Source organism: Canis aureus, chromosome 2, assembly GCF_053574225.1.
Source record: "Canis aureus isolate CA01 chromosome 2, VMU_Caureus_v.1.0, whole genome shotgun sequence".
In the NCBI taxonomy this organism is placed as follows: Eukaryota; Metazoa; Chordata; class Mammalia; order Carnivora; family Canidae; genus Canis; species Canis aureus.
In genome coordinates, this window is record NC_135612.1 from 75,107,393 (window position 1) to 75,119,589 (window position 12,197).

The window sequence follows — 12,197 nt, forward strand, 5'->3', positions numbered from 1 at the left end:
ATCAGTAGCCAAGCCTGCCCCGGAGCTGCCACCCCTCCACCCCGGCTGGATGCAGAGCCCCCATCCTGCTCACATCTCTGGTGGAAGCTGTTGTCCCTCAAACTGCAGGGGCCTTCTCAGCTTCCAAGACACCCTTCCTCCCAGCAGCAAACCACCCTCCACCCCTGCTCCCCCACTTATGTTTTGCCAAGAAGGTCCTATAAAAATAAAAGCCAATACTTCTTAAGTGATCGCTATGGCGCTACACTCAATGCTATGTGCATCGTCTCAATCCGCAAAAAAAATCCCTGAAGTGGGCACCATGTTTAGGAATCCCAATGTATAAATGAAGAGGCACGGGCAAAGTCTAGTATTTTGTCCCAGGCCGTTGACTAAGTAAGGGACAGACATGTCCATTTACCTCCACAGACAACCCTTAAACTCTCCACTGCCTCCCTCAGCCCAGAGTCAAGTCGCCTGACCCACGGGGGGAAGGGGGGTGTTCAGGTACTCTTCTGGCAAGCTGGCCGCTCATACAAGCCAGGGAAACAGAGAGATGGTTTTACTGCACTAACTACTTAAATGGTGAGTCAAAATAGTGTTTAAATTTGCGAGTAAAATACACTATCATCATTAACCAAGAGCCCTCTCCACGGGTCTCCTACACAATGTAATCAGCATCCTATTTTGGACATCTGGATAATTCTTTGATGAGACACTCACGTGTGGAGAGAACCCCCGAGCTCTAAGAAAATTTCAACCTATTATACAACAGACTAATTGTATAACAGGCAAATTACACAATAGACTATACCCTTCTGACAATCAGGCCACAGTACAGACTCTTCTTCATATTCAGGGGGCCTGAAGAGATTCTTTGACAAGTTTTATCCCTGCCCTCAGGATGCCTCAGCTCATCAGGTCCCTCCTGCCACACCTCACACTGGGGGGTGAGGTATCTGACCCCCCCTGCCCAATGCCCCTGTGCCTGGCTCTCCTGTCCAGGTTACAGTGAGCCTTCCACATGGCTTCTCAATACGTCAGCCACTCCTGGCCGGTTTCTACAGCAAGAAGGTGGCACCCCCACCTCCACATGTGATGCCGAACCAAAGGCTTACAGGGAGAAAGGGACGCGAGGAAGAGAAAGAGGTAACCACAGTCAAGGGCATTCCAAAACCCTAATCCCTCCAGCCCAGCTGTTACAGAGGCCATCTTCACACAGCTGGAGCAGAAAAGGCTCTTATTTAAGGGAGGGCTGACAAACGGCTTTGCTTTGCCAGAGACTCAGGTCAACTTCTCCTCCTTTTTAGTGAACATACAATTCATTCTAGTAATTCCCCAAATGCTCTGCTCAACTTTAAAATAAGCAAAATGCTGGGACGCCTGGGTGGCTCAGGGGTTGAGCATCTGCCTTTGGCTCAGCTCATGGTCCTGGGATCAAGTCCCGCATCGGGCTCCCTGCACGGAGCCTGCTTCTCCCTCTGCCTGTGTCTCTGCCCCTCTCTCTGTGTCTCTCATGAATTAAAAAAAAAAAAAAAAAAAAACTTTAAAAGAAATAAAATAATCAAAATGATAACTAAGCACTACTAGGAGTTGTTCAGAGTTCCAATCCAGCCCTGAACACAGCTGCACCTCTTACATGTTGTGAGTGGCGCATCTAAGGTGATCGGTGGGGACAGTGTATATATCCTTTTATATAAATCCTGGAGCACAAGCTGACTATATCAATTGACTTAAGAAAACAGTCTTTGCGTCTTTCTTTCTATGGCTATGTCACTGGTCCTCTCCCCAGTGTATGGAGTTCCTGGCCAGAGTCTCACTTCCTATTAGAGCAACTCTTATGGGAATACACCATAGGCTTTAATAAGTTGCTTCATTCTGGGCAGCCCGGGTGGCTCAGTAGTTTAGCGCCACCTTCGGCCCAGGGCGTGATCCTGGAGACCCGGGATCGAGTCCCACGTCGGGCTCCCTGCACGGAGCTTGCTTCTCCCTCTGCCTGTGTCTCTGCCATTCTCTGTGTGTGTGTGTGTGTGTGTGTGTCTCATGAATAAATAAATCTTTAAAAAAATAAACTGCTTCATTCTACTTACTAGGAATGCATTATAGCAAAAAGCCAAGGCCTCAAAGTGTTCGTAAACTAGCATTTCCCCAACTAAGGATGCCTGTACTGTGTGCCCTCTGTACTTAAGAAATGCTTCTCATCAGGACAGCAGTACACCAGCCTTCTAACTGTGCCATCAAGAATGTTTTTACAAAAAAAAAAAAAAAAGAATGTTTTTACATTAGCAGAGCTTTCTGCTCTGCTTGGGTTTTATCGGGTAAAAAGACGTATTAAATAATAATTCCAATACTACAGCAGCAAAATCCCTTCCTTGACTGAACTTCTCAGCTCTAACTTTCTGAAAGCTAAGCCAGACCACAGAAGATTTATCAAGTAGAACTCTGGAATCCTTCCAGTCCCTGCAGATCACAGTCTGCTTTATCTTCAAGGCCAACATTGTTGTTGGCTTCTTAATAAGCTCTTAAGGGACATTTCTGTCATCGTTTCCCTTAACTTGACAACCACTAACAGAAGGGTTAGTGATCCTTTCCGATGAGATCTCTAGGTAAAGCTCAACTTTTCTCCTTCCCAGCTATATTTTGTATAATGTCAGCAAACAGTAACAACTAGGGAAGCAGAGCTGAAAATATTAATCATTTTGGTTCATTTTAAAGAGCACTATAATGCCAGCAAATGAACTTTTGAAACTTAAGATGGTAATTGTCAATTTAGCTCATTTAAAAAGGGAAATCAGATATCACTGCACACCCTTAGGATGGTTATAAGAAAGAGAAGAAGAAGAAAGAAGAAGAAGAAAAATTAAGAAAGAAAGTAACACATGTTGGCAAGGATGTAGAGAAACAGGAACCCTTGTGCACTGCTAATGGGAATCTATAATGGTGTAGCCACTGTGGAAAATATAATGGCAGTTCCTCAAAAAATTAAACACATAATTACCATATGATCCAGCAATTCACTTCTGGGTATATTCTCAAAAGAACTGAAAGCAGGAACATGAACAGGTATTATACACCAACTTCACACCAACATCATTCGCAACAGCCAAAAGGTAGAAACAATTCAAATGTCTATGCGTAGATGACTAGATAAATGCGATATGAACACACAATGGGATGCCAGTCAGCCTTAAAACAGAACAAAACGGATGCTACAACATGAATGAACCTAGATGTTATGCTAAATAAGCCGGTCACAAAAGAACAAAAACTGCACGACTCCACTTAGATGAGGTACCTGCAGCCCCTCACACGAGCAGGGACAGAAGTAGAATGGTGGTTGCCAAGAGCCGGGGCAGGGGGGCTGGGGAGTTAGGGTTTAATTAGTTTCCATTCGGAAAGATTAAAAAGCTCCAGAGATGGATGGCGGTGATGGCCTCAAAACAACATGAATGGACTTCAATTTTATGGGCAATTTTATATGATGTGTACTTTTACCACAATTATGAAAAAAGGGAGATGAAATCTAAATAGTATAGGGTTTTTTTTGCTACCCAAGTTGAGCTTATTAGAAGTATTCTAGAGTCATGGAAAATGATCAAATCTGTTTTTTTTTTTAACATTAACATGGGTTGCTTCAATCCTGTGACTCCCCTCATAATCACACACAGTTTTTAAAATCCTCCTATAAATGGAAAAAAATGAAAAACCGAAGTGAGAGGGGGGATGAACCCCTTCAATGCTGGGTTCCCTTGGAGGATCACTGTAGCGGGTTTACCCTGGTTCTCTTCCCCTTGCCCCGCCTCCACTGCAGGCCCAGAAATGAAGCATCTGTCTTCCCACCTGAGGAAAGTCCTCACCCTCATTCAGGAGGGGTCTCTTCCTTTTCCTTCTCATCCACTGGGCCCCTGTGGCTCTGGATTCGCTCAAACCTCCCCAACTGTGCAAAGCCAGGTCAGCTGGCTCTTCCCCCAGCACAGCCTTCTCCTGGGGGGGGCAGGGGGTAGTTTTGGGGACAGGTAACAGGGAGGGCTTTCCTACCCGGGCAGACTCCTGGACTCACACTAGTTTACCCTTAGACTTCACAAGTCTTTGACTTATTATCCCTAAAGCGTACAAATAAACAATCCCCTCTCCTCCCACACGTTAAAGACAGCAGAGCACAGTGCCTGGCTCATCTTCAGGGCTCAGTATTAGCTGCAAATGATAACACTTGCCACAATTTCTCCCTACACCACATTTCCAGAAACTACAGTCGACACTTTTTCCCTCTTACTCCTTCCCCATGACTCAGACACAACCCGTCGGTGCCACCTTCAGCTCCGTGAACCTGGTTCTGGCAGGGGTTACCAACGACCGTGCAACTGAAACAGCTGGTGGAGGTTCTGTGGCCTTACCTTACCAGATCTCTTCAAGGCAGCAAAGGGGGCTGACCTGACCATTCACAACCTGGATATATGCTAGGCGGCTGGATTTGTAGCTTCTATTTCTCTCCACCAAGACCCCTGGAGGGGTGATGGTCTATGGGGACATGGATGTTTATCTTCAAATCCTGAGCGCCTAGCACAACAGCTCGGCAACATACAGAAGACACCCCACACCCCGCCCCGCGTGCTGAAAGTTCACCTGTGATCCCTGTAACTAACGGGAGCTTCTGTTTGGCAGAAGCTTTCAAGGAAGGCAGACAGCCTGAGGTTTTTCCGGGCCCTTTACCTCCGAGCCCTTTAACTCCCGCAGTGCTAAGCCTGGAAGGGGGCCCCTACTCACCTTCTATCCGCTCACAGAGCTTATGCAGGCCCTGTAGGGGGCAGCCCTCGCACAGCTGGGCAGGTGCCTTAGCCGTCTGCTGCACCGCAGCCACGGTGAAAGCCTGCTTCAGGGTCATCATAATTTCATCAACCTATGGGAGAGAAGACACATGGTAGCCAGCAAAAAGCCCGGAGATTTCAGGACTCTGCAAAGACTTAGGATTTTGAGGTTTGGGTGGGGGGGGGGACTATTAATCACCTGCTGACAGATAATAATCACCGTAATAACTGCTAGGATTACAATCTGAGAAACACTACCTAGATGCTCAAAGTTCGTAAAGGACAGAAGGTAAGAATTAAAAACACAAATTCAACACTGATGAAAAAGCCAACTCCTCCGGCTCAAACGTTCAAAATGACATTTTTTTCATGCTAAGCCATAGAGGTGGAATGGAGCAGCTTCCTCAAAAACAATGAAAATTGAAGACACATAAACAAGTCTTGCATGTGCACTACCTAGTTATTAAACAGTCATGACTGATAACTACAGCCAAATAGCCACACGTCGATGAAGTTCTATGGTTTGCCGAGGAAAGGAAAATTAGTGAGGCTGAAATTGCACGTAAATTAGTTTTCCAGGTAAGAACTGCTTAGTCTGGGGGCAGCCCGGGTGGCTCAGCGGTTTAGCGCCACCTTCAGCCAAGGGCCTGATCCTGGAGACCTGGGATCGAGTCCCACGGCGGGCTCCCTGCATGGCGCCTGCTTCTCCCTCTGCCTGTGTCTCTGCCTCTCTCTCATGAATAAATAAAATCTTTAAAAAAAAAAAAAAAAAAAGGACTGCTTAGTCTCACTTACCAGAGCTTCATTTGTGCACTGAAACACGTAACAGACGAAATGAAAGCCTCCACCCCCTGAAGACTCTCGGCAGATGAACCCAAAGTGGTCCACATGTCTAATACCCTGTTGAAGGTGGGAGAGACAGGAAGGAACATTGAGCTATATCCCAAAGAGGCACAAGCACCAGAAGGCAACAAGACTTACACAGCGTGGTCTTCTCGAACACTATAAAGTCACTTCCCAGATTTTTTTGAAGCACAGCTGATACCCAGGTTGCAGGAGTTTCAGGTGTACAACACAGTGATCTGACAAGACTATATGTTATCCTGTGCTCCCCCCAAGTGTAGCTCCCATCTGTCCCCATACCATGCTACTGTGATACCATCGACTGTAGTTTCTGTGCTGTAGCCTTTCGTCCCTGTGACTTACGCATCCCACACCTGGAAGCCTGCACCTCCCACCCCTGTCCCCTCTGGCAATCGTCAGTTTGTTCTCTGTATATTTGGGTCGGTCTCTGCTTCTTCATCTTTGTTTTTTAGATTACACACAAGTGAAATAGTGCAGTATCCGTCTTCCTTGAACTTATTTCATTTAGCATAATGCCCCTTAGGTCCATCCACATGTTCCCAAATGGCAAGATCTCTATCCTTTTTTACGGCTGAGTAATACTCCATTGTGTATATAGACGCACATCTTCTTGAGCCATTCATTTACGGATACCTGGATTGCTTCCACATCTTAGCTATTGTAAATAAAGCTGCAATAAAAACAGGGATGCACAGATCTTTTTGAATTAGTGTTTCTGTTTTCTTTGGGTAAATACCCAGTGGTGGAATTACTAGACCATATGGTAGTTCTATTTTTAATGTTTTGAGGAACCTCCATACTGTTCTCCACAGGGGCTGCACCAGTTTGTGTTCCCACCAGCAGTGTACCAAGGGTTCCTTTCTCTACACATCCTTGCCAGGGACCCCTCACTGTGATTTTGATTTGTATTTCCCTGGTAAGTGATGTTGAGCATCTTTTCATGTGTCTGTTGGCCATCTATATAGCTTCTTAGGAAAAATGTCTATTCAGGTCCTCTGCCCATTTTTTAATTACATTATCTGGCTTTTTGGTGTTGAGTTGTGTAAGTTCTTTACATAATTTTGGATACTAACCCCTCATGAGATATACCATTTGCAAATATCTTTTCCCATTCAGTAAGCCACCTTTTCTTTTTGTTGGTTTCCTTCTCCGTGCAAAAGCCTTTTATTTTGTTTTAATCCCAATAGTTTATTTTTACTTTTGTTTCCCTTGCCTGAGGAGATATCTGGAAAATTCTACCTGAGCCAATGTCAAAGAGATTACTGTGTTTTCTTTGAGGAGTTTTACAGTTTCATGTCTCACATATTTAGATCTTTAATCGATTTTGAGTTTATATCTGTGTACAATGTAAACAAGTGGTCCAATGTCATTCTTTTGCATGTAGCTGTCCACAGTTTTCCCAGCAGCACTGTTGAAGCGATATGGTCTTTTCCCCACTGTACACTCTTGCCCCCTTTGTCATAGAGTAACTGGCCATACAGTGATGGGTTTATTTCTGGGCTTTCTATATTGTTTCACTAATCTATGTGTGTACCATACTGTTTTGAATACTACAACTCTGTAGTATATACTGCAATCTTGGATTCCAATAACTGCAGTTTTGTTGTTCTCAAGATCGCTTTGGCTATTTGTGGTCTTTTGTGGTTCCACACAATTTCCTCAGATATTTTAAATATCTACAAACATCTCTCAAATACGAAGATTAACAATGTTCTACTAAAATATTATTCTTATTATTCCCATAATACAAGAACAACTAATGTTTTTAATGTTCATTTTAGTACTAAAAGGAAGTGTAGAAAAGTGGACAGAGAAAAATGAGAACTTTCCCGAAGTACTAAATAAAAAACTACATTGAAAATCGAAAGTAGACAAAAGATTAATGAACTACAACTATACACACACATACTCACACACATGCAAACACTCACAGACACACAGGTTAAAAAAAAAAGATTTAAAATATACTTGTACTCCTGCGAGAACAAACAGGTTAAGTACAAAAAGATTTCAAACATATTTGTACTCCTACAAGAACAAACAGGTAAGTACTGAAGTACACTAGTATGAAGAATAAGTCAAGAACTATACACATAAAGTGCAGAGAAGTTTTTAAATGTAAGATATGAAGGCCAAGGCCATACACCATAGTTTCCTATGAGCTCTTTTGAATAAATATGTAAACTTGTTTTGAAAGTATCAACTAAGGGGCGCCTGGATGACTCAGTGGTTGAGCGTCTGCCTTCAGCTCAGGTTGTGATGATCTCTGGTCCTGAGATCGAGTCCCACATTGGGCTCCCCACAGGGAGCCTGCTTCTCCCTCTGCCCATGTCTCTGCCTCTCTGTGTCTCTTATGAATAAATAAATAAAATCTTTAAAAAAAAAAAGGGGGGGGATCCCTGAGTGGCGCAGCGGTTTAGCGCCTGCCTTTGGCCCAGGGGACAATCCTGGAGACCCGGGATCGAATCCCACGTCAGACTCCCAGTGCATGGAGCCTGCTTCTCCCTCTGCCTATGTCTCTGCCCCTCTCTCTCTCTCATAAAAAAAAAAAAAAGGAAGAAAAGTATCAACTAAGAGGCACCTTAATACAAATAAGACATAGCCCATAAATATTAATACTGAGTGTCTCCAGAAAGCACCAGCATGCAGAGATACAAGTGCTAATAACTAGAAATCTGAGTCATCATGTATGCTTGTAAGCTGCACAGTTTAGGATATAATAAAACTGTTACATGAAGGAGCAAACCTTAAACATTAACATTTCCATAGAAATAGCAGCAAATCGAGACTAAGTTTTGCAGATAATTTCACTTTCAGGCTGAACATTTTCCAGTAAACGGGCAATCACGAACATATCCTGGCATCTCAATCCATGCTCTCCCACAGCAAGATAAGCACATGCTAGATGTTAGTTCTCTGGGGAACAGGATTTGGAAAAATTTATTTTGTAAGTGGTTCCCTATTCAACTATAAAAAGGAACATTCTTTCACATTTTGGGAAAAGGATTCAAAAGGGATTTTTTTTTTTATGTAGATCATGTTATAAATCAACAATGAGATTTTCATTTTATCTTACTAATTATGAGAAAATGGAAGCAAGGAAATAAGAAGCCAGATTTTAAAATATAGCCAAACAATAACTTTAAGTAATCTACTATTTGCTAGGAAGACCCTGAGTACAATGGACATAGCTCATTGTAACGGATTTTCCAAAATCTCTCTATGAAACGTACCTTGGGAGATTATCAAGAAACAGAGGCAGACACTGTATTCTGAAGAAAACATCCTTAAAGATAATCGCTATTTTAAGGAAGAAGAAATAATGACTCTTATCCAAAAAGAAAATAAGAATTTTTATAAAGTAAAAATGAGAATCTATTTAAAAATATTTGTGTACATATGAATGTATATATAAGACAGGCACACAGACACACACGTATACATCTGGAATTTGTGACTACAGAACTTTACCACCAATAATTGAAGAGAAAGGTAGCTTTACGTTCTCCAGTAGATTATGGTTGCTAACAGCGAATTTCTTAATTTCAAAATTTTATGTGTATTTTGCCTTACTATACCAAATCAAAGGAAAAATGCAAGATAGTAAATCAAGTGTAGCTAGAAGGCATGCATCTTGTGACCTTTTAGCACTTGTGCTGAATGACAGAAGAATTCATTAAAAATTCATATGCAAATGAGCCAATAACCCATCTCCATTTACCTGAGAGCAAAAGGATATCTCCTTAAAATTTTTCTCCAATGCTATTTTTTTGGTGTCAGGGCTGATGAGGTAAACTTCAGACTGGCCAATCTTAAAAGACAAAAAAAGAAACTATTTTTCATGAAAGCCGAATTCAAACTTATACAAACATTCTCATTTTGGGTTTTTTTTTTTTTTTGGTTTTTTTTTTAACATTCTCATTTTGTGACCCATGTAAATATAAAATAAAAGGGGCAAACTCCTATAAAATTCTGACTATTCCACTGTGGAGAATCACCTCTAGAGGTTTTCTGTTGACCCTCTGGATTTCAGGTAGCACAGGACACCTGCTAGTACATTCACCTACATAAGACAGCAGTCAGTTGTCTTTGAGATCAAAGAACCAAAGATCCAAAAGTTAGCAATGAAACCACAGATGCCACATCTCCCCTTTATAAGGAAGTGAGGTTTCTTTGAATGTAAAGCTTCCAGAAAATTAAAGCTGCCCTTCTGAAACTTCTAAAACACTTTCTATTAACCATTTTACTGAAAAGTTTTTTTTTTTTTTAATTATTGTTAAAATAACCTGCCATTTGTTGAGTACTCAACTATGTGTTAGGCAACTATGTGTTAGGCGGTCAAATACTACTCACTTGACTTCTTAAAGTTAGAGCTTTAGCATAACTTAACACTGCCTTATAGCCTTGGGTCAGCATATTAAACTCCATTATAGCAGAGGACTATGTTGCAACAGCCCATCCCTCCCCTCAGGGCCTTCTCACCTGCTGCTCCCTGAACCCAGGATACTCCAACTAGAAGAATATCTAGTTGTCCACACTGAACCTCTCTGCTCCGTGAAAATCACTTCCTCCAAGAAGCCTTCCCAGAATCCCCCCAGATGGTTCACAGCATCTTCTACTTCTCCCTTGTGGCACTGACCACAAGTGTAATGAGACAATTACTTGTACACTCAGTCCCTCTTACTGGAATCTAAATTCCACGTGGGCTGAGACATGCCTGTCTTGTTCGCTGCTGTTATTTCTAGCATGCTGCAGGGGTACCCTGTACACAGCAGTCACACATTAAGTATTTGGACATACATGTGCAGAGCAGCTTTCACGATGGCACCAAGAGTTTTTTCTTTTTAAATACAGATCACAGACTAAAGCACAAGCCTGAGTGCCGACACAGAGCTCTTTATAGTACAGTAGGTCAATGACGAAGAGAGGAAGAAAACAGCCCTATTTACCCACTGACACATCATCTTCGTCTCAAACCTGCTTACATCCAACAACATCTTAACCTAAGTAACACTTCTCTTACTCACCAGCCATCTCACTGCCCCGAGTCAGGCACCAGAACATTACATTCATGGTAATTTTGCTCTCTCTAGGATACCGATCATGACATTCTAGAAGGGGGTCGAAGAACAATCAGTTCCCCATATCACAGAAGGCCGGCTCCCTGCTGGGAGGGCCCGGGGTCCCAGCAGCTCAGATCCAGGGGACTCCCAAGGAGGGCAAGCCCATCCAGAAGAGGAGAACCCAGGAACCCCACCCATGTGCCACACACAGCTTCCCTGTCCATTCATTTTCTGGCACTTCGCTATTAATTTACCAAAGTTCTTAGAGGGAAAAAAAGGGTGTAAACAATTGGCTGAAGTATTATTTCAGTTTGGGTACAAATTTCAAATGACATCTTATCCCAAAATCCAATTATCCTGATGAACAAAGGATGTTTTACGACTTAATAGAAATAGTACAGAGGGAGTATTTTCTAACTAAAAGATTTTGTTGAAATATAGTACTTGAACTTAACACACATTTAAAAAAAATCCTTTTGGGGGCCTCTTTTACAATACTAAGGGGAGAGGGGAGGGGAGAGCTAAAAACAAGGATATAGGATAGATTCTCTTCAGGTTTCCAACTATGATTTTAAAGTCCTAGGACTAAAGTAAGGAATTTATCCTGAGAAAAGGATCAGTCACTATAAAAATACACAGATTCAACCATAAATCCAAAAGCAATTTACTAAGAATCCTTGCTCGAGAAAGCAGATTGCTCTTTGAACGCACATCTCAGCCTGGGGGTGAGCCCGGGGCTTGCGGATATTTTACCGTGAAGAGCATAGTTCGATTGTCCTCAATATCTGTCGGCTGCACGATATTGTGTCCGCCAACGAGGTGGTTCTCGATGTCGCTTTCCTCAAAGGAGCTGAAAAAGCTACTGCTTCGAAGGCTGCCATCGTGCAATTCCTTCTTAAAGGCCAGCGAGCGCAGGCCGGGCTGGGAGAAGGACTTGCGCATGGGCCTCCGGGCCTGCTCCCCGTTCCCCACGGGCTGGAGCACACCCCGGACCTTAGCGGCCAAGGAGCGGCCTCCCGCGGGCCCCGGGGGGGCCTCCGGGGGGGCCTCCGGATTCTGGGCCACCAGGGCAAACTCGGCCTTCCTGCTGCAGCTCACGTGATTGAACTTCTCGATGCACTCGTCGATCAGGGCCGGGGGCGCCTTCTTGTGAGCCACCGTCACCCGGCCGCAGAAGAGCACCTCAAACTTCTTGGCGAACGTGTCATCGAACTCGGACGGGCAGTGGAGCTCCTCCTGGCGGGCAATCTTGCCGGCCTGTCGGATGGAGCTGATGATCTCAGGCACCTGCGGAGAAGGGGAGAGCGTTACTGGGCGCGCAGCGGCTGGCACCCCGGCACTGCACCCCGGCACTGCACCCCGGCACTGGACGCAGGCAGCCCGCGCAGCGCTCTCCCGACCGCTCGGCTGCAACCCAGGCGGGACCCCGGGGCCATCTGGGGGCGCCAATGCCTCCCCAGGGAAACAAACACACACTTTCGCAGGG

The 12,197-nt window shown here is 43.9% G+C and overlaps 1 protein-coding gene across 7 annotated transcripts in view; it reads right to left on the minus strand.

Annotated features, from left to right (window-relative positions):
- TBC1D1 (TBC1 domain family member 1) overlaps positions 1-12,197 on the minus strand; it is a 237,843-nt gene that overhangs the window by 110,168 nt on the left and 115,478 nt on the right. For 6 of the 7 annotated variants that reach the window (XM_077879631.1, XM_077879625.1, XM_077879637.1 and 3 more), the window contains 4 exons: positions 11,465-11,998; positions 9,370-9,459; positions 5,580-5,684; positions 4,744-4,876 (listed from right to left, as the gene is read on the minus strand). In XM_077879631.1, the coding sequence (XP_077735757.1) occupies positions 4,744-4,876; positions 5,580-5,684; positions 9,370-9,459; positions 11,465-11,998 (862 nt within the window). Of the gene's footprint in view, positions 1-4,743; positions 4,877-5,579; positions 5,685-9,369; positions 9,460-10,675; positions 10,798-11,464; positions 11,999-12,197 lie in introns of those variants that run through there. The other variant, XM_077879651.1, reaches the window with a different exon arrangement.